Source organism: Vanacampus margaritifer, chromosome 19 (assembly GCF_051991255.1).
Source record: "Vanacampus margaritifer isolate UIUO_Vmar chromosome 19, RoL_Vmar_1.0, whole genome shotgun sequence".
NCBI lineage: Eukaryota > Metazoa > Chordata > Actinopteri > Syngnathiformes > Syngnathidae > Vanacampus > Vanacampus margaritifer.
The window spans coordinates 12467871-12489914 of NC_135450.1; the positions used below are offsets into that span (position 1 = coordinate 12467871).

The 22044-nt window shown below is 36.7% G+C and overlaps 3 protein-coding genes and 1 long non-coding RNA gene across 6 annotated transcripts in view; 1 reads left to right on the forward strand and 3 right to left on the reverse strand.

Annotated features, from left to right (window-relative positions):
* ezrb (ezrin b) overlaps positions 1–3307 on the reverse strand; it is a 22047-nt gene extending 18740 nt beyond the window's left edge. Inside the window, exons 1-2 of one of the 2 annotated variants that reach the window (XM_077552867.1) lie at positions 2717–2737; positions 2209–2377 (exon numbers count right to left, since the gene is read on the reverse strand). In XM_077552867.1, coding sequence (XP_077408993.1) covers positions 2209–2220 — 12 coding nt within the window. In that variant the 5' untranslated portion in view covers positions 2221–2377; positions 2717–2737. Of the gene's footprint in view, positions 1–2208 lie in introns of both variants that reach the window. The other variant, XM_077552866.1, reaches the window with a different exon arrangement.
* LOC144039487 (uncharacterized) lies at positions 2751–13530 on the forward strand. Its single transcript, XR_013289464.1, has 4 exons — positions 2751–3021; positions 3390–3425; positions 13115–13240; positions 13411–13530. It is a non-coding gene; the product is annotated as an uncharacterized LOC144039487 (long non-coding RNA).
* rsph3 (radial spoke head 3) lies at positions 3451–7070 on the reverse strand. 2 transcript variants are annotated; one of them, XM_077552871.1, is made up of 8 exons: positions 6785–7068; positions 6483–6564; positions 6041–6185; positions 5823–5968; positions 4605–4808; positions 4288–4450; positions 4120–4206; positions 3451–3985 (listed from the first exon to the last, which is right to left on the reverse strand). In XM_077552871.1, exons 1-8 carry the CDS (start codon positions 6907–6909, stop codon positions 3915–3917), a joined length of 1023 nt encoding a protein of 340 aa, XP_077408997.1. In that variant the 5' UTR covers positions 6910–7068; the 3' UTR covers positions 3451–3914. The 2 variants fall into 2 exon arrangements, with proteins under 2 accessions (XP_077408997.1, XP_077408996.1); XM_077552870.1 differs by having other exon boundaries at positions 5823–6185; positions 6785–7070.
* Positions 8184–22044, reverse strand: part of tagapb (T cell activation RhoGTPase activating protein b) — an 18405-nt gene continuing 4544 nt past the window's right edge. The window contains exons 3-14 of the mRNA XM_077552865.1: positions 22015–22044; positions 20610–20774; positions 17423–17464; positions 17154–17238; positions 17025–17072; positions 15430–15499; positions 15035–15180; positions 13061–13222; positions 12730–12839; positions 12352–12538; positions 12175–12256; positions 8184–11169 (exon numbers count right to left, since the gene is read on the reverse strand). The exon at positions 22015–22044 is cut by the window's right edge and continues 141 nt beyond it. Of these exons, the coding sequence (XP_077408991.1) occupies positions 10124–11169; positions 12175–12256; positions 12352–12538; positions 12730–12839; positions 13061–13222; positions 15035–15180; positions 15430–15499; positions 17025–17072; positions 17154–17238; positions 17423–17464; positions 20610–20774; positions 22015–22044 (2173 nt within the window). The 3' untranslated portion in view covers positions 8184–10123. The remainder of the gene's footprint in view (positions 11170–12174; positions 12257–12351; positions 12539–12729; positions 12840–13060; positions 13223–15034; positions 15181–15429; positions 15500–17024; positions 17073–17153; positions 17239–17422; positions 17465–20609; positions 20775–22014) is intronic.

Genomic DNA, 22044 nt, shown 5'->3' on the forward strand with positions numbered 1-22044 from the left:
TTTTGCTCTGATTAATGTTTACTGCCTTAAATAAATTCAAATAAACGGTGCCAATGGTTACTAGTTAGCCCCAAGGACAACATGAGTTGCGCACAGGTCTGTTCCTAAAAAAAAAAATAGCTCACCAATGATGGGACACTGTGATTACTAAGAGTAAGAAAAAAGAATGTAAACATTAATTTACTGAAACACTGCCATTGACGGCTATAGACGTCAAAAATTCATTTGAACTATTTCTATTAGTTTAAATTTGTTTCCACTTTTGTTAACAAGAGTATGAAAACGTAGAAAAAAATGATTGTACATTTAGAACAGATATAAAATTTGTGATTAATCGTGAGTTAAGTATTGAAGTCATGCAATTAATTACAATTTAATCGCCTGACGCGATTAAAAAAAAAAAGAAAAGATTATTAAAAATTAGGGGCGTCAGGCGATTATTTTTTTTTATCGTAATTAATCGCATGACTTCACTAGTTAACTCACGATTAATCACAAATTTTATACCTGTTCTAAATGTACAATTAAAAAAATCTAGGTTTTCATACTCTTGTTAACAAAAGTGGAGAAAAATGTTAAACTAATAGAAATAGTTCAAATGAATTTTCGACGTCTATAGCCGTCAATGGCAGTGAATGAGTTAACATGGTACATATTTCTTCTGTACCAACGGTTTTTTTTTATGCTGCTTTTATTCACCTAAATATTACAAAAACAAAAATAATAATTTGAGAGCTCTAATTTTAATACAATGATACTGTAATATTTTTGCTTGCGGTTATCATATCATCAGAATGGAATAACGACCCATGCCTGGTTACCAAGCATTCACCAAGGCATACATTTCAATATTTACACGAGTCATTTATAATGGTGAGTCACATGTATGGCAAACATTGTCCTCATATGTCTTGTTGTAATAAAATATGATTTATTTTCATGCAATACAATAGCAAATATTAACCCAACACAGATATTTTATTTATTTAGAATTTTGGACAAAAAAAATCAATACCTATGACGTCTACAATGTTGCATTGAGGTCATGACTACTTGAAAAGTAAACAATGAGACAGTATTGTGAATAAAACCCGACTCAGTTATGATGTCACTTCCACGGCAACGCACACAAGAGCCTGAAGGCCGTTCTAAACAAAGCATCAACACACTTTATAGAGATGACCACAACCTGTTGTCAAGTACACTCAGCAGCTTTTTGTAACCACTTTTTGACTGGAATAATGAAGCAACTTCAAGTCAAATAGAACATTTTCACTTAGTGTCATTAAGCAAATATATTTTTTTAAATAAATAGCTCCCATGTATGGATTTGACCTCATGGAAATACTATATAGGCCAGTTTCCATGTAATCAAATAAACAAGACGTTGTTCTAAATGCCAGCAAGAAGTTTCCAAACTGAAGTTTGACTGTGCAGAGTGTAATAGCAGGCCGGGGTGGGGCAAGCTAGTCAGAAGCAAAACCTGATCTGTTAGAAAACTTTTTTTTTTTTACCTTCACTGAGGGTTTTTGCAGGGAATTGTACATTTGAAATCCAGCACCACAAAAGTAACTGCCTCAAGGATGCACACACACACAAAAGCACTTTCAAGCAACCAAAGAATTTGTTTTCTACCGATCCTATTAAATTCTCATGAAATCTGGCTCTGCTGTTTGCTTGAATTCGGGATGCTTTTATCATAATTTGTTTCAATAATCGCAATGATTTTCCATCTTTTATTTTATGCACACTGAGTACACGTAATCATCCACAAGACTAGTGGGACACTCCCATTCATGGCTATGAGCACGAGTGATTTTGAGTGGCTGGCCTTCGAACGAAAACCTCTTGTCATAATGATTCAACCATGGAAGCAAACAGACACTAATGTATTGGCATCCCTGAAACACAGGCTAAGTATGTGATGAATTATTGTGAAGTTTTTATTTATTTTTTTAACCAAAATGTTGTCGCCAATTTTTATTCTGCAAAGCCATATAAAATATTAACACTGCACACCCATATATTCAATTAATAGCTCTAGAATAGTATTAGATCTACACTAAATCGTCACTAAATATTTTAAAATATATATTTTGGGAAAACTCTAACACGTTACACTTTTATGATCCTTTTTACCTGTGAGAAATAGCGCATCCAATAAAATGAACACAAACGACAAAATATACATACACTCTAGTAACTTACCGCTTTCGGCATTTTGTGTCCTTTTTCCGCCTTTTGCCCGAGAACGAGATGATATTAGTCAGACCGCGTGTTAGTCACGGTACATTCGTAGAGAGCGAGCAGGAGGAGAAACAAGTTGAAGCCACTTGGGTGTTACTGCAAGCCGTCTGAAAGGAGCCGCTTGGCACTCCTGTAGGTGACAGTCGACATTGAATGAGTGCCACGTCTGACAAGCTAACAGTAGTCACGTAAAAGAAGCGCAGGAAACGACAAAGATTATCTTTCAAAATAAGAGCATAACCCCTATATTTGACATTTTCTCAATAGCTAATGAACGTGTGCGTATATAATAACAATATAAAGCAATTAGTCTTATCTCCTTCTGTTCACCAAATGAACGATTCTTGACGATTTGCATTGTTGGTCCGTCTTTTATTACTTTTAATGTGGTATTTAAACTAAATACATAGGAAGCTGTGTAGTTTTTGATTGATACACTTTTAATTTTTCGCGAAAGTGCTTGCCTCACCTGATGGGCACGGTCAAGACATCCACGCCTATTTTCGCCTCATTTCTTTATTATTTTTTCTTTATTACGAGCGATACTCGAAAAAAAAAGAAGTAACTTGCCGTCATTCAAACGTCATTATATCTGTATGACGTCAATAGACCACAATTGTTGGGCTTATAGTATGAAACAAGCCAGTATCGTACCATTGTAATTACAATTTACAAGTGCTGTATTAATCCACGATGGATATTTACATATTCTATACAAATGTAGTATTTTTATTATTCAAATGCCTGTTTCGTGTATTGGTTGACAACATATAGGTAGGCATGACCTTCATGTTTCATAAGGAAAATATTTCTGGTATGTGTTGCAATTTTAGAAGGGATAATGAAAATGACATTTGATATAATAAACAATGATTCCGACTTTTATTAGCAACGTCTTTTTAGTGACAATGCGGTTCTGCAATTTTAACCAATTTATAGTTGTTTTTCAGCTGGGCACTTGCGTCATCCACCCTCATGCGTGTAGGCGCAGGTGTTGACCAATAAATAGACCGTCGGTATTAAAATAGACGCCTATGATACTCATGTTCGGACCTACGTTTTAAAAGAAAGTAAAGCCAAAGGTGAATCACAGAACAAGTACAGAACGTGAAAAAAAAAATGTCTTTGTATTTTTCCAACAGTCTGGATGCCCACTGGCAACATGCTGCCTCTCTCAGGTCAGTCTTGGTACTACAACAGGCATCTGGTTTGGGAGATTCTTTAATTTATTTGTGTGTGTGATTATTTATTTATTTGTGCTTAATTTCTCATTCAAAAAAAAACTATAATGTGTATACACCTCTTTAGAGACACTACAAGAATATTAAATTTATCTCAAACAGGAAAGGTGAGTCAACTTCAACAGTTTATGGAGTGATGCCATCAAAAAAAGAAACACTTTAAATGAAGGAAACTGAAAGTAAAGATAATTGCTAATCTCTTAACGTGACATGAGTGCACTCAATCTAAGATAGCATTTAGCGACTGCACATGCATTATTTTTACGTGATTAAAAATTAAAACGTATGGTAAAAGGCAGGACGTTGCCAAGTTTACTGTTACTAATCATTAAGTCAATGAACAGGTTTACTTTTAACAAGCAGTGACACAAAGAAATACATGTGAATTATTTAGTCTGTTTTTGTTGTTGGTGTTACTGTTAGCATCTACTTCTCTGGCCGTGACTCTAAGTGTGTATAGAGTGACAGTTTCTTCTGGGCAACATCATGGATGAGTGCTGAAATAGATAAAAAAAAAGGTGAATTATTGAATACTACAACGTATCTGTGACATTTAAAAAACATCCACTAGGTGGCAGTGTAACAGCTAAAATCCTGCAAGGGACCTGAATTCTTATGTTTTCAAACTTACTGTCCAAAAGCTGCCTTGCAGCATTTTTCTTTTCTAATTTGTTGTTCACCTCAGCCATCAGCCATGGAAAAAAGTTTGTCTCAATATCTGAAAATCAGAAGTACACGCAGAAGAACACTTTCAGAAGCTCCCATAAAATGTGACCTTATTACTGCTGGTGTTCCCCACCTTTCTCCACTGGGTCATAGAAGAAACCTTGGATCCTGAGGGATTTAAAAACCGTTGGGACAAGGTCAGCCAAGTACTTCTGAGTGTAGGCCCGCGCTGCAATCTTCTCCACAGTCTCCTTTTCCATCATAAGTGCTTCGCTCTGTTGGGCAATACGGCGCTCCTGGAGAAAGATAGCAGCCAGACATTTTTTTTTTAAATAGAGTTTGTCATTATTATGGATCAGATGGGGAATATCCAAACTGGCCCTCCAGTGTGGAGTTTGCATGTTTGCCCCAAAACGTTCAAATTGTCCATCAAATCATCAATTTGCGTACCTTTTCCTCCCTGTGGCGCCTCTCGCGCTCCTGTAGCCGCTGCACCTCTGCCAACTCGGCGTTGCGGAGCTCCTGGAAGGCCCTCTGCCGGGCCCTCAGGCAGGCCAGCTCCTCCTCCTCCATCACCTCCAGCAGAGACTGCTCGATGGTCTTCCCCACCAGGACTTCCAGCAAGGGCTGCACCTCTCGGTCAAAGTCGAACAACTGCGGAAAAAAAAATACAAGAAATGAAAACGATCATAAGGGAAATGTTAACCAAGGTGTGTCCTCTAATTAGCATCACAGGTGTCTTCAAACTTGTAATCGGTCAGCTTGTTTAACTCATTCACTGCCATTGACGTCAAAAATTCATTTGAATTATTTCTATTAGTTTGACATTTTTCCACTTTTGTTAACAAGAGTATGAAAACCTAGAAAAACGTTTTTATTGTACATTTAGAACAGATATAGTATTTGTGATTAATCGTGAGTTAGCTATTGAAGTCATGTGATTAATTACAATTAAAAAATGTAAATTTATTTCTATTAGTTTGACATTTTTCCACTTTTGTTAACAAGAGTATGAAAACCTAGAAAAAGGTTTTTATTGTACATTTAGAACAGATATAACATTTGTGATTAATCGTGAGTTAGCTATTGAAGTCATGCGATTAATTACAATTTAAAAATGTAATCGCCTGAAGACCTCATTTTTAATAATCTTTTCTTTCTTTAAATAATCTTTTTTCATTTTTATTTTATTCTCTTCATAACAAATAATCTTTTTCCCCCCCAAAAAAGATTATTAAAAATTAAGACGTCAGGTGATTAATTTTTTTTAACTGTAATTAATTTTCTTTTCTTTTTTTAAATAACCTTTTATCAAAAAAAAAGAAAAGATTATTAAAAATTAGGTTGTCAGGCGATTACATTTTTTAATTGTAATTAATCACATGACTTCAATAGTTAACTCATGATTAATCACAAATGTTATATCTGGTCTAAATGTAAAATATTTTTTCTCTAGGTTTTCATACTCTTGTTAACAAAAGTGTGTGTGTGTGTGTATGTGTGTGTGTGTGGGGTGGGGGGTGTTAAACTAATAGAAATAGTTAAAATGAATTTTTGACGTCTATAACCGTGAATGGCAGCGAATGAGTTAAAATGTGAAATGTACAACTTTATTTATAAAGTGTCCTCTAATTGACTGTTTGACCTGAGAGGTTCTGGAGTGCCTACCTCAGCCTCCTCTATTTGTGTCGCGACATCTTTACCCGATTTGGCGGGTATAAAAAGCGGCGTTGCTGGTCTGTCCAGGAAAGGGTCAGTCTGGCACTCAATATCTGAAACTTCTATGTTGTCGCTCAATTCTTCCAGATAAAGCTCTGAAAAGAAACAAATGTCGACTCTCATAACAATCACAAACATGCTCCAAAATTGATTGGAAAACAATTCACCCGTTTGGACCACGTTGTGTTGTCTGCCTTGGACGGCCCCGGGAGTGGAAGATCGTATCTGCTCTTTGGTCTTCTTTTTATGAGCTACGGCCCTTTTCCTCATCTCTTGCTGTTTTTGCATTTCCGCAAGGTCTTCCTGCACCATCTGTACATTTGCAAAGCAAATAAGAATATTATTTTCCTTCCACTGTGCAGGAAATAAGAATGCTGCATGGGGACCACAAGTGGCATTGGCAGTTAATAATTGCTAAAATGGTCAGAAATGTCACCACGGGCTGTACTTTTCTGAAATGTACAATAAATATAAAATTCATCCATGAGGCTATATAGCAGGTCAAGAAAAAAAACTGCACCAAACAAACTCTGGTGCTCATTTGAGAACTACACCTAAATTTTGTTGTTCATCCCTGTTTATAAGTCCAAAAATAATTGATCTACCTACAGTTGATAGAAAGCGTTGGGCGTAAGTGTTTCCCCTGATGACACGGCGATCATACATGATGTTTCCATAAGTACTGTGCGACCTGTAGACAAAAAAAGAGCAATTAAAAATCATTTTGAGACGTTTAAATTGATTAAACTATTTATGTATACCGAAAGGTGGAGACAGAAATATTGGCAGGATGTACTGCAATTTAACAAGTCTTGGGTCATTTGTTTCTTCCCCACCACCAACATACAATGTTACCAATACCGGTAGCAAAAGTGAGCGTAAAAGTTTGCGTTTTTTGGAGGCAACCATACTTTTCTGTCTTTTCCGTCGACTTTTCTCTGTATTTGGAGCGGTTCTCAACAGGCCTGGGCCGACTGGAAAACGTGTACGTCCCGTGTACGCTCGTGTCTTTCTGACTATGTGAAACAAAATACATTGTTTCAACAACAACAACAACAACAACAAAAAGTCAAGTAAATTTACGCTCCAGTTACGCTTTCTGCGCTTTTTTTGCTCGTGTGGAGTTGCGAGAACGGCAGCAGCAAAGCAACACGCTACCCTAGCAACCGTAACCAGGAAGTGAAACATAGCAACCGTAACCAGAAAGTGCTGCAATTGTCGTAGCGATTATTTTGTGAAACGACGTTTTAAGTCACGTGACATTGAACGATACATTTTCCAATTACATAATAATTCATACAATTATTAGCAGTTTTAGACTGAATGACAGCTTTTGCAAATTGTTTGCTCATATGTTGTTATGCAATACTGTATTTCAGTTTGACTACCTAGAAAAACGCATTTATTCCAACTTTATCAGTTGTATTCTTGATTGGAGAATTTCTGTACACATTTGCACGTGTCCGCGTTGTTACATAACCAGCCGTTCCAATAATCAGACAAGTTACGTAATGTTTCCGTCAAAGCTAGCACAATGTTCACACAACACAAATAAGCCAAACGCAGCAGGTCATCAACTCGTTAGGGCCTATGTCGTGTTTATCACCGTTGATAGAAATACATCTGTTCTCAGATGAGTGCATTCACTTCTTCCACATTGTTTATGCTTGAGCTGTCATTTATTGTTAAGCGGCATCGAAGGCCAAGTGGTAGATCGCCTGGTTTGGTCTCATTATTCCGCTATTGCGATTACGCAATAGACAGGGCATCGTTCTGCTTTGGCCTGGTCTCATTAGCCCGCTATTGAGATTATGCAATAGACAGGGCATTGGTCCACACATTGATGTTTTTTTCCCCCTCTACTCACAGAATCATCTTTGTTAAGTCTTCCAGACATCCTTTTCCCCCAAAAACAATTGACACAATTGGGGGCGTTTATTTTAAAGCAGCAGTAAAAACAAAAAATCGTGTATTTAAGATCCTACAAAATTTATTAAAATGGGACATATTATGGTCAACTGACTTTTTACTTTTTATTTCCTTGTAAACAAAGAGTATGGAGTGCATAACGTGTGAAACTGCACAGAAATCAATTTTATTTATGTTGCAGTTCAGTGTGGTTAATCTAGCCTGATAGATTGTGGCCTTTAGGAACAATGTTGTTCCTGACTACAGATCAATACACAAATTGCTGCGTGAAGAAGAAGGGAAAAAAAATAATTCTGTTGATGCTGATCATTGTTGTAGAGTAGATCTTTTCTTTCGGGTAGTGAGAATGTTGATTATCTGAATACAGGCTGGAGATCGATGAACAGTTCCTTCAAAGCTTTTATTTCTACCGAATATTCCGGGCACAAGTGAGTCACAGACAATGGCTGTAGCCTCTCACAAGTGCGAAGATTATAGAGGACTTACAATATTCTTATACTATCTTGAAGGGCGGTACCACACGGTTTCCAGGAAACAGTTCAACCGGAGTTGACAGGACATTAGATAGGAGATAATACTCAAGGACATCATTCAAACACAGAACAAAGCCCATTTGAGGAATAGAGGTGGTTATTCAGTCATGACTGCACCTGGCAGAAATTGCGATAACACTCACAAGGATACATCCGCAGAACAAAGCTCTACTGAGGAAATTGAAACAGTTATGACTAAATCTGGGCAGAAGATACATTTCATCATCTAAAAATGTGATCAGCCACGAAATTCCGATTATGTTTTCAATGAATTTTCTTGGTAAATCTATCTAGAGAGATCACGCAAATTGATTACAACTGATCAAAGGTGCTATATGTACAGATGGGCTTTCGCAGGAAATGGCACAGCGTGTCCAATACTGTATACCGCCAGTTACTTCTTGGATATTTGCTGCAAGCTGGCTAACGAGCTCAAACTGCCTTACAGGCGTTGGACCCTGACTGTGCTATAATGTTAGCACACAGCGACTTGACTGTGGCGAGAGGTACTGTATTATTAGTAAGTTACATTTCACGAACTTTGACATTGCAACCATCTCTACGAGGCAAGGAAATATAATCAGTGTAATGCTATTTTAGTGCTAGCATATAGCCCAATATATCATCTGACTTTGCTTATTTAGCTCCACGACTGTTGATTTAATAAGCTTAAATATGAAATGGAATATTTCAGACGTCAGAGATAATCAGTTTATCCAAACTGTAACAACATCATGAATTAAAGCAACTTGCTGCTATCAAACACGGAAGGAAGCTCATTTAAGGTCACAGGGAGGAACAACAATTCAGAGAAAAACCAAATCCGTCCATGTGACCATATCTGGTTTCCTTCTTTTTGAGCGCCAGAACACAGCGTTGTCTCAATGACTCTTGTCACTGTTGCATAACTCCATGGCAAAGGGAAGATGATCTTAAATTCTGAAAAAAAAATCCACTGTCTTATTTTACTCCCAGCCGCTGCTACCGTTCTTTTTCAGTTGACAAATTCAGAAGTCGTATCATCAACATTGTGATTTAATGTAGTGGAATAAGAAGACCATTACAAGCAAGAAAAACATACACGATACTAGTACAGTATACTTTACTAGCAAGTGCAAAAGTCTAAGGCCGTTTTCATAGTGTCAAGCAGATGACACAAAAATGAAACAAAAAAAAAAAAGAGAGGCTAAAGTGGGACATATTTAGTGTCACCTTCCTTTGCAGTACACTTTGCCACACGTGATCATAGCTTGCAAGAAGGCGGACGATTCATGGCAACGTTGACTAACGCAGCTTGTGGTGAAAAAAAAAAGACATTTTTGCACAGTACTGCATTAAATATTAGTCAAAACAAACATACTGGTATATACATTCATAGCTTCATTTTGATAGACTAAATATCTACCAATACATTTGTACTCTATCTTAGTACTACTCAGGAATGGCACGTACAGTATTATACATACAAGTGGTATTCAACTAGCATATAGCTGGAATTCAGAGGACAAACATCTTGCATTGTACACACATTTTTCCAGCAAAGTTTAGCCGCAGTCAGAAAGAAAGAAAAGTTCATTTAGTCCCTTTTGTCATGACGCCGCCAGAGTTACATCATAGCACAAAATGAACCGTAGCGGAACAACTGGGGCGCAATGTCCTGCGAAGGCACAATTATCAGGATGGAATCCAATTCCGTCTGAAAGCAGAACACCCGAGTGAAAAGTGGTTCCGAAGCTACGGGTTTTCCGCCTCAAAGAAATAACAAGTCATTGCCGTTTGATGGTTGGATCAAACATAGGACTCTTTCGCATATGGAAATTCCTCAAACACGGGCTGGCTGCATCTCCGCGACACGGCCTCCCCGCGACCCGCCGCCGACACCGACTCGGACGCGGCCCTCTGGCGGAAGACCAGCCTGCGCTCCAAACTATCTTGCGTGCAACTGTCAAAGTAGCTCGGCGGGACGGGTCTTATCTCCAAAGCTATGGCGTCATAAACAGTCATGGAACCATACTGTGGGGCGAGCGGCGTGCTGTGCACCGCCTGCTCGTACGAAGGAGGCCTGCAGGGCAGCCTGCTGTCCACATGCCTGAAGACCTCGATGGCCGACAGGGGACGGCGCTTGGGTTCGACCGGAGAGAGCGCTTCGCTTTGAGAGTCCTCCTGGAGAGTTTCGCAAGGGAAGGCGTTTTCATTCTGCCGCTCCTTCTTCAGACTGTTCCTGCCGAAGCCTCCCAAGCTCCTGGTTCGCATCAGGACCTTGCAAGCGGCCCTCAATGAGTTTGTACGTTTCGTCTCATTTGAATTCAAGTCCTGCTGAGGCTTGGGAGGAGTCACGGTGCTCTGGTTTGCTCTCCTGGAGCACGGCGGCGAGCCCGCCGGGGAGCCGGTGAACACGGAGCCCTCGGATTGGTTGGAGGCGGCGCTCTCGAGGGAAGAGCTCGAGCAGCCCATTATTTGATTCCCAGAGTAGCGAAACCGATCTATGTTGGAGCAGCTGCTTAATTTGGAGGAAGACAAATCAGGCCGTTGCCAGAAGGAGCCTTCGGAGATCTGTTTCTTTAAAGGCTGCGCCGCAAAGTTGACGGTAGAGCAGTCGTCGTGGCTCCTGGAATGGCCGCAGAGGTTCGCCCCGTTCACCGAGGGCAGGATGATGGGCTCGGAGCAGCGACGGTTGAAGGCAGGCTTGGAATTGAAGATGGCGTCGGACGAACATGTGGAAATGGTCACGCTGAGGCTGAGGGAGGGAGACGAGCCGCTTCCCCCGGCCTCACCGTCTCCGTCCGGGTCGGTGCTGTCGTATGCCGAGTCGTGATGCTGGGAGGACACAGAGTCTGTAAAGAAAGCCATTAGTGAGAATGTGGCTAAATACTTTGTAAATGGACATGAGTGCACTTTTCGGCTATTTGTACTTTACTTGAATTTGTACTTATTATTTTCTCTTTTCAGCTATAATGTTTGTTTTTTTCCCCTCGGCCGTTAGCTAATTTAGTATATTGTTTGCCAGTTTACAACATTTACAAAGATATGGAAACATGTTTTAATGGCACAACATAGCATAATTTTAAAGCCATTGCTAGCTCTTATTTTCTTAGTATCTTGCTAGCAGCGCTGACACCGCTAACGCCCCTGTTTCTGGCATTCGTAAATTTAAGCCTCTATTTAAAACAAACCAAAAAAACAGGTTAGGTGGGGGTTTTGTCAGCTGTTAGCTAATTTATAATTTTTTGGTCTGTCAGTTTGCAACATTAGCAAAGCTATGGGAACATGTTTTGATGGTATAACAGTAAAGCCAACGCTAGCTAAATTTTGTTTCTTCTCTGTAGGCCTATCTTGCTAGCAGCTTGACACTGCTAACGCCCTCTGTTTCTAACATTAACAAATGATGATTAACATTAACACAGATGATGTGTTAGCTTGGCTGATAGCTAATTTAGCTAATAGCTAATTTAGTCTTTGTTTGTGCAGTTCACAACATTAGCAAAGTTATGGGAACATGTTTTGATGGTATAACAGTAAAGCCAACGCTAGCTAAATTTTGTTTCTTCTCTGTAGGCCTATCTTGCTAGCATCTTGACACTGCTAACGCCCTCTGTTTCTAGCATTAACAAATGATGATTAACATTAACACAGATGATGTGTTAACTTAGCTGATAGCTAATTTAGCTAATAGCTAATTTAGTCTTTGTTTGTGCAGTTCACAGCATTAGCAAAGCTACGGTTTTTGTTGGCATAAAAGCCAAAAGCCAACACTAGTAGATTTTGTTCCTTCTCAGTATCTTGCTATCAATTCCAACGCTACAAACTCCTTCTTTAAAATGAAAAGTTTGTTCACATGCCTTCATCTGTATCCAGAAGGTGTGGGATATTCTCTCCGAGGATCTCACTGTGTTCAATCAGAAACTGAGTGAGCTCCGTGACCTGAGGCATAAAAAATATATATATATTTTTTTATCATAACATGTCAAGGCTTTCCACATTCATGCTGCTCAAAAGTACAAGATGGTATTAAGTACCTTTTTCATCGTCTCCTTCGGGTCATCAAGAGGTGTGACCTCCATCTGCAGCAAGGTCGGCGCAATGCACACCGCTAGGTTATAGGCGTCCATTTTGTTGTAGTCAGCATTGTCAAGGATGTGATAGAGGACACAGGCGAGGTGCTGCAGGAGGAGTTTGTTGAGCCTGGGGAGTTTGTCGACCACGCTGATAAGAAGGAGGAAGAAAAAAATAGAACAGGAAGAAAGTTTTAAAATTGCCGCTTCTTTTTTTTTTTTCAATGAGTCAGAAAAAGAGAAGTGGTTTGTCTTTGGGCAAATGGGAGGCATGCCTGTGAAAACCCACACTAAATAAACTCACCACATGTACTAATACTAAATTGCTTGTTATTGGCCTACCTTTTGAGCTCTTGCTCTCTCAGCTGGTTCTCGTCCCGATGCAGAGCGGCCATCCACCCTTCGTAAAGGTCACACACCAGCAGGCTCCCTGGGAGTTCTTTTAGAAAATTCTAAAAGCAATAATAACCGGCAAAAATTTAGTCCTGAGTGGTGGTGAGAGCGAAAATGATTATGGAAAATTAAAAGCTTTTTGATGGAAGGAAAATTACATAGTCAAGTCAATTGTTTCCACTTATCTACTCTCTAAACTTAAAATAGAGGTTCTAGCATTCATTTTCAATCAAAAGTTTGAGGTGTGCGGGAAATAATGTTAATCAGAAGAGGGACATACTTTGAGCAGCCCAACCAGCAGAGTGACAGGCTGTGTTTTCATGTCCACGTCCAGACCGTTGTTGAGCCTGTCCCTGACGTCCCTCATGTTCTTGTTGTTGCACGGCTTCCGGAACACGCCCTCTGTGGACGGCCCCCGTTTCCTCAGCAACACCAGCATCTCCTGGTCGGAGAAATCGAGGTTAGAGCACCGTGTCGTCATTGTTGTGCCGTTATCAATATTATCACGTATACATACTTTTTTTTTTTTTTTTTTAAATAATTGTCAAAATTCTAATTTGTTTGCACAATGCAGTTTAATGGTGAATAACAGTTTTCTCAGTATCACTTTTGTTTTTTTTATGTCAACAGAGGGAACTTCCCTGTGGTCAGCAGAGTGTATCTCTAATTTTTAACATCAAAACAATGTTACTCATTTGCTCCATTGGAATAGTGTAAGCCATTAAATGCCTCTTTCGGAAATTAAGACTATTACAGTACATGAAATTTCTTCCTTGTCCAAAAATTTAGAAGTTATCTGGTAGAAAATATGAAAAAAAAAACTAGTCGCATCTAGAATGAAACACTTTTAACCAAAACGTATTTATTTTAATTACAAGGAATAAAAACAATATATATTTTTATTGCATTTCAAGTGTAATGGAGAAAATAAAAATGTATTATTAATAATATAATTATAAAAGTTTTTTTAAATATAATTTTATAATTAATAAATTGTAAATTATAAATATTTTAAATATTTTTTTAAATAAAAATAAATTATAAATAATAATTTGAAATTTAATTATATTTGCATTAAAACGGCTATCATTGTTAAAAAAAAAAAAAGGAAGCACATGACATTGACCCCAAAGGGTAAAGGTCAAACAAATGACTTACTGTGATCTTTTTATTGCATTTCAAGTGTAATGGAGAAAATCAAAATGTAGTATTAATAATGTAATTCTAAAAGTTTTTTTAAATATAATTTTATAATTAATAAATTGTAAATTATAAATAAATATTTAAAAAAAAGTTTTTAAATACAAATAAATTATAAATAATAATTTGAAATTTAATTATATTTGCATTAAAATGGCTATCATTGTTAAAAAAAAAAAAGGAAGCACATGACATTGACCCCAAAGGGTAAAGGTCAAACAAATGACTTACTGTGATCTTTTTATTGCATTTCAAGTGTAATGGAGAAAATCAAAATGTATTATTAATAGTATAATTATAAAAGTTTTTTTAAAATATAATTTTATAATTAATAAATTGTAAATTATAAATAAATATTAAAAAAAAATAATAATAAAAATAAATGATAAATAATAATTTGAAATTTAATTATATTTGCATTAAAACGGCTATCATTGTTATAAAAAAAAAAAGGAAGCACATGACATTGACCCCAAAGGGTAAAGGTCAAACAAATGACTTACTGTGATCTTTTTATTGCATTTCAAGTGTAATGGACAAAATCAAAATGTATTATTAATAATATAATTATAAAAGTTTTTTTAAAATATAATTTTATAATTAATAAATTGTAAATTATAAATAAATATTTAAAAAAGAAAAATTAATAAAAATAAATTATAAATAATAATTTGAAATTTAATTATATTTGCATTAAAACGGCTATCATTGTTAAAAAAAAAAAAAAGGAAGCACATGACATTGACCCCAAAGGGTAAAGGTCAAACAAATGACTTACTGTGATCTTTTTATTGCATTTCAAGTGTAATGGACAAAATCAAAATGTATTATTAATAATATAATTATAAAAGTTTTTAAAATCTTAATTTTATAATTAATAAATTGTAAATTATAAATAAACAAATATTTTAAATATTTTTTAAAAATAAAAATAAATTATAAATAATAATTTGAAATTTCATTATATTTGCATTAAAACGGCTATCATTGTTTAAAAAAAAAAGGAAGCACATGACATTGACCCCAAAGGGTAAAGGTCAAACAAATGACTTACTGTGATGGGTTTCGGGAGTGAGTTGTCATCGGGGCACACTTTGCAGAGGGGCCGCCCAAAAAGCTGAGCCTTGCCGTCCGATTGAGCCGCTTTGCTGATGAAACTCGAGCCCTTCCTCAACTTCCTCACCAAGTTCCACTTGGTTTCTGCCGGGATCAAGAATGTTCCATCCATCAGCTTGATCATTTCGACGGAACTCAACTCATTCTAAACTGTCCGCGAGGAGTGCCATTGTGACTGCGAGTTTTTGCACTTGTCTATTTCCTCCCTCTGTACATGCGGTTTTCAACTTTGCTTTCGTGCCATCGCGCATATGGCACATTTTGCAGGGCCCCTCCCTGGTGCACATTTGCTATTGAGGAACATTTGCAAGAAGGAAGTTGAACTCAACTCACCGAGCGTTTGCATCAGTTTGTCCTCTTGGTTATTCAACAAGTGGGACACAGCTGAAGTATTTATATCTCCCTGGCAACAAAATAAAACGGATATTGAGTATGAAAGAGGAACATGGGAATGGAGACAGGGGGGGGGGTTAATGAGTAACAGTGGCAATGAGTACTCATTGCAGACTAAAAATAAGACCAAAATTGAAGTTTTCGACATTATAGTTTGAAAGAAAAGAATTGTTGAGTGCTATACTTGTGAGGTCGAATTAAAATACATTACATAAACATTTTGAATACCATTTCATACACAATTTTTGTTGATGGTTACGGTTGCCCACAGACGGCTGCTTATACTGTGTCTGTGAAACCACATCAATGTATAATTGCTATGAACCTTTTAAAGGAGAAGTCAAGTCAATTTTTTTTGTCTCAATATGTTCTATGCGGCCTCACTAGTCAAAACAAGGCATTCTGATTTATATTGCATTTGTGGGATATGAATTAAGTGGCAAAATCCACCCATTTTTTACCCATCTCAGGGAGCTGCCATTTTGCCAAGAACATTTTTGACTCAACTTCCCCTTTAAGGTCTAAATGATCTTTTAGAACATATTTAGTGATGTTTAATTATTAAAAAAATTTTAAGCAGCTTTTTTTTTTTTTTTTTTTTTACAACAAATTATAACATACATATTTCCTATACTACAGTGGACCCCCAAATAAAAAACTAAAAGTAAAAAAATAAAAATAATTAAATATATATATATATATATATATATATTTTTTATTTATATATATATATATATATATATATATATATTTATTTATAAAAAAAAATGTTTTGATCGTTTTCCCTTGAAAATATATATTTGAGATTTATCTGCGTTTTTTTTCTTTAGAATATCTTGGGTTTAAAAAAACAACAAACTAATTGTTTTCCCATTTGAATGGCCGTAAAGTTGTAATATCACCATTCACCACTAGATGGAAAAACAAACCCCGATTGTTTTTTTTTTTTTAAACAACAAATAATAACATACATATTTCCTATACTACAATGAGCCCCCAAATACTTGTGGCTTGGCACCATTAATAGATTCAAGTAAAAAAAAAAATTATATATATGTTTTGATCGTTTTCCCTGGAAAATATATATTTGAGATTTATCAGCGTTTTTTTCTTTAGAATATCTTGGGTTTAAAAAAACAAATTGTTTTTCCCATTTGAATGGCCGTTAAGTTGTAATATCACCATTCACCACTAGATGGAAGATATGGCTTAGTTGTGCTTGCACCTGATCTGATACAGCACTTTATTAATGAGTAGGCCTTAAAAAACAAAACAAACAATAATAATAATAATAATAATAATAACAATAATAATAATAATAAATGATGAATTTGTAATGACATGCACGGCAAACAGAACCTCAATAATAAAACTTGTGTGAGTTGATTTTTTTGTGGAAAACATACACACATCAGTAGTAAGTGCGACAGTATAAGCAGTATGATAAGTCTAATTATTCTATATAAATATACACATGGTTATTGTTACTACGTTTTTGTCTTTGCATTTATTCATGATCAAAAGAAGGTACTTACATCAAAGTTGTCAAACTGTTCCATGCCGCCTCCAATGAGAGTTTTAGTCTAAAATGATACCGAGAAATAATTAGTCAGATTTTCAAAGATAAAATGTTATAATCTGTAAGGATAACAGCGGTTACTTACTGCAGTGATGCCACATAACACCTTCATGAGGATGTCTGGACAAGAAGAAGCACAAACAGCCCTGGCTCTTGCCTCTTGGATTTTACTGCCAAAACATGTCAAATATAAAAATGATGATTTGGGGGATTGCAGCCGTCTCATCATTTTCATGTGGTCCTATTTTCAATGTGTCACTACAATTATTTAGACACGGTTATCAAAACTACTAGTCCAAGTAACCTTTCACATAAACAAAACAAAACAGCATCAAAAGAGTTGGTGTCTCCTACCTGCGGAGGGTATCGAACCAGCGTGCCTTCACCCGAGGAGAACTGCGGGGCAAACGACAACATGAGTATAACTTTCTAACCCGCACCGCAACGATCAAAGTGGTAATGAGACCACGCGAGCCGTCACGGGGCTCTTGTTGAGGCGGAAAGTGTAACTCAGTCATGGGAACAGGAAGATGCGTCACGGCGTCCCCCCTCAACCAAACAGCCTCCACTTCCTTCTTGCTTGCTCTTTGCAACCCAGTCGTGGAAAGTGATGGGTGCCTACACCTTTAGGACTGGTGGGGCTTGAACCCACACGTTAGCTGCATGATTGACGTAGTGGAGCACGAGCTATTGATCGATTTGAATATTCAAAAGAGACTTAAAATGGGAAATCAACTTTTTGCTGTTCATATACAAAAACGTGGTAAATTTGAAATGTGGTTGAATTCCAAAATAACCAAGTTTGTCATCCCAATGCCTCTATCTAACCCTGTTCTCTGCATCCTCTAATTACATGTATTTTTAACTCATTCACTGCCATTGACGGCTATAGACGTCAAAAATGATTTCGAGCTATTAGTTTCACATTTTTTTCCCACTTTTGTTAACAATAGTATGAACAGCTAGGAAAAAAATTATTGTTCATTTAGAACAGCTGTAAAATTTGTGATGAATCTTTAGTTAACTAGTGAAGTCATGTGATTAATAAAAAAAAAAAAAGATTATAAAATATTAGGGGCGTCAGACGATTATTATTTTTTTATTGTAATTAATCGATTAATCACAAATTTTATATCTGTTATAAATGGTTTTCAAAATTTGCGATTAATCGCAGGTTAACTATTGAAGTCATGCGATTAATCACAATTAAAAAAATTAATCGTCTGACGCCCCTCATTTTTAATAATATTTTCTTTTCTTTTTTTAATTAGGAGCATCATGCGATGAAAATTTTGTAATAATTGTAATTAATCACATGACTTAACTAGTCACAAATTTTATATCTGTTCTAAACGTTTTTTTCTAGGTTTTCATACTCTTGTTAACAAAAGTGGGAAAAAATGTGAAACTAAGAAATAGTTCAAATAAATTTTTGACGTCTATAGCCGTCAATGGCAGTGAATGAGTTAACTTAGCACATAGCGTATATAAAATTAAAAAAAATAAATAAATAAAAAAGTCCAGTCAGGATTTCATACTCTTGTTAACAAAAGTGGGAAAAAATGTGAAACTAAGAAATAGTTCAAATTAATTTTTGACGTCTATAGCCGTCAATGGCAGTGAATGAGTTAACTTAGCACATAGCGTATATAAATTTAAAAAAAAAAAGAATAAATAAAAAAGTCCAGTCAGGACTAAGCCTACTGTCATATCACTCATAGAAATCTGCATTTTGTCAATTTCGTCTCTTTGTCTTTTGTTGGTCTTTATAACAAGACGGTCGTGAACTTTCGCATTACTTTTTGTCAACACCGTTTGTTCACCGTCGTCAAAGACGTAAATAAATCTATGTAAGTGATTTTTGTTTGTTTAAATTGTTCACATTGCCCAATCGGTTACAAGTAGGCATTTGGGTCTATGTTAATTATGAAATATAATTTATTAGGAAGCTGAAAACTTTAATAAAGGTCTCATTTATTCTGAATGTTTATTAGAAAAGCCAGTCTTTCCACAGAAACTCTGCAGAGGGGAATTGTTTTAACCGCCAACGACACCGTTCCTATTTTGCAACATTTCATCTTGTGATGCCGTGGAGTGAACTTTCTCTTTGCTATTTCCTTATTTTGATGATGGCAACATATCACATGAGTTCTTACTATCGGGCCGTTGCTTTTCGCACAAAGTCGCATAAGAAGTAAGCTGTGTTCTCTAAATGCTATTTTTGGACACTGGATGGAAGGATGGACGGACTATAAGGGCGTGTCGAGGGAAAAAACTGTCTGGCGTGTTAATTTAATGCACATTGTGCTGTTGACAAAAGTGCTTCTTCGCGGAAGAGTCGATCCCACCTAATGAGTTTTTCATCGACATGCTTCAATGAATTGAGTGGCTTTTCAAACACGGATGCGGACAAAGACATTGCCAAACAAGCAAAATAGATGGATTGATTTTGTCTCAGACTGACCTTAACAAACTAGCCTGGACTATAAAAACTGATTTTCAAAACACCTGTACAAAGACACTCATTAGTCAATAAGGCGCTATTTTTAATTAACTATTGTATAATCACACAATATTTGTCTACAAATGTAATAATACAATTCGTCCCAAAGCAAGATTAAATTAGAGCATTTCATTCCATAAGTGTTATGGAGAATATTTAATTGAAACTACTTTATTTTTTTTTTTTTAAACAAGAAAATCCTTAAATGTGTCCAGTTGCAGTTAAAGTCCAATAACTATTAAATTAAATAAAGTACCCGTCTATGCTGTTCTCCTCTATGTAACGGGTACGTGAAGCCCTCTGAAAAAAATCTGAATTCCCTGACATATTTGATGGTTTTTCACAATAATTACTGATTAACTTATGAAATAGTAATTCAGTAAGTAATTTGATTACTTTTTTTGGAGGAAGTAGTTAGTAATGTCATATGTAAACACGGTTGGTTGGATGGATGGAGTGAGTGAGTGAGTGAGTGAGTGAGTGGGTGAGTGAATTTGATTACTTTTGGAGAAAGTAATTAGTAACGTAATATCTAATTACTTTTCAATTTGCAGAACAGGATGGATGGATGGAAGAGAGAGAGAGAGAGAGAGAGAGAGAGAGAGAGAGAATTTTTTTAGTTTTTGGAGAAAGTAATTAGTAACGCAGTATCTAATTACTTTTCAATTTGCAGAACAGGATGGATGGATGGAAGAGAGAGAGAGAGAGAGAGAGAGAGAGAATTTTTTTAGTTTTTGGAGAAAGTAATTAGTAACGCAGTATCTAATTACTTTTCAATTTGCAGAACAGGATGGATGGATGGAAGAGAGAGAGAGAGAGAGAATTTGATTTGTTTTTGGAGAAAGTAATTAGCAACGCAGTATCTAATTACTTTTTAAAATGAATTTGCAGAACATGATGGATGGATAATTATTCACCAACTAAGAGCCCCTGTTCTTTCCCTATACCGTAGTTGCGTTCCCGCCATTTCCATAACAAAACTTTGGCTTCCTCTGTTAGCATGCCCACCCCACCACCCTTTGCTGAATGTCAACTCACCAGAAACACACCAGACAAAAAGTGGAGCCCCAGGCCAACGCGAGGGTCACGCCAAGATCCGCGTCTCCCGCCGTCCCCTCGTCGTGCTCGGCCTCATCTTGGAAATCGTGCAGCCAGACGTCCTCCAGTTTCACTCGGCGCTTGAGACGGTAGCTGAATGTGGACCTGCGCACGAGCAAAGGGAGAACCATTTGCTGCAAATTTCCCCCAAGCTCGAAGTATCCACGGGGGCGTTACGGTGTACTTGTCAACAACCAAAAAAAAACATCTCATCATGATTTCAAATACTCCACGGAGTCTGTTTACAGTAATTACTGTACGCCCTCAAATGTCGTCCCTACTGGAACCGTGGGCAGACTGTGGTGGAGAAATGAGAGCGACTCGCCTCCCACTTAGGAACTTCAAACCTTCAACATCCACTGTGACAACAATTATATAATCATTTATTTAATGTTGGCGGCGTGAATAGATGAACAAAGATACATTGTTTGTAGTAAATAACTCTTGTGAAAATGAAATGGGAGAAATTGGATCAGGTCCATTCATTCAAGGGGTTTCTGTTTAGTCTGTCACGGTGACTAAACAAAGATCTTTGGAGATTCCCTAGCAGTCTGCACATAAATTCTAAAAACACCCGTTTAGCCTTTACTTCCCCTTTCACTCTCCTATTCTTATTCTCTTATCACGCTTACAAATATACAATGCGCATACTGCAGTATAAATCGAACCACTTTTAAATTGATGTTATTACTCTATATTTTTTGCATGGAAGAAGAGAATCGAATATGGTACGCCGATTGTATCCTATACATATATTTTTAATAAAGATGTTGGGAATTATATCATTAGACGTATTCGCGAAAATATTTCATAATGTTGATCCTGTCAGGCAAATTTGAGGGAATTATTTAGCACCTTTCTAAATGATCCCGGAAACTTCTATAAGCATGATCTATTTCTGGTCAACTATAAACTTAGAAATTGGGATCTGCATGTACTGAAAAAGAGTATGAATCATTTTGGAAAATATGTGGCGGCGGTGGGGAGTGGTTTAGCTCAGTGGTTTAGTGGTTCCATCCTGCTTATGTAAGAATCCCAGTCAGTTCCAAGCTAAAATTGTTCCTTCCCCAAAGGGTTGGGTTGACACAAATAATATGTTTTGTGTTACTAAGGCTGCAAGGTTCAATATTTATATAACATATCTATATGTATTATCAATCAAATGTATAAAATATGTCTAACATCTGGACAGCCAATGCCTAAAATATTTTGAAGTGGTTTTAGAAGTTAGTTGTGTGTACAGTTTATGTGAACCTTGACCTTTTCATGTGTAGCTATAATGTACTGTACATGGGAATTTCCGCCCGGGTAAATAGGGTATTTTGTTCGCAGGTGGGCGTCTCACTTCAGCTTAGCAAAGATGATGACGTCACCG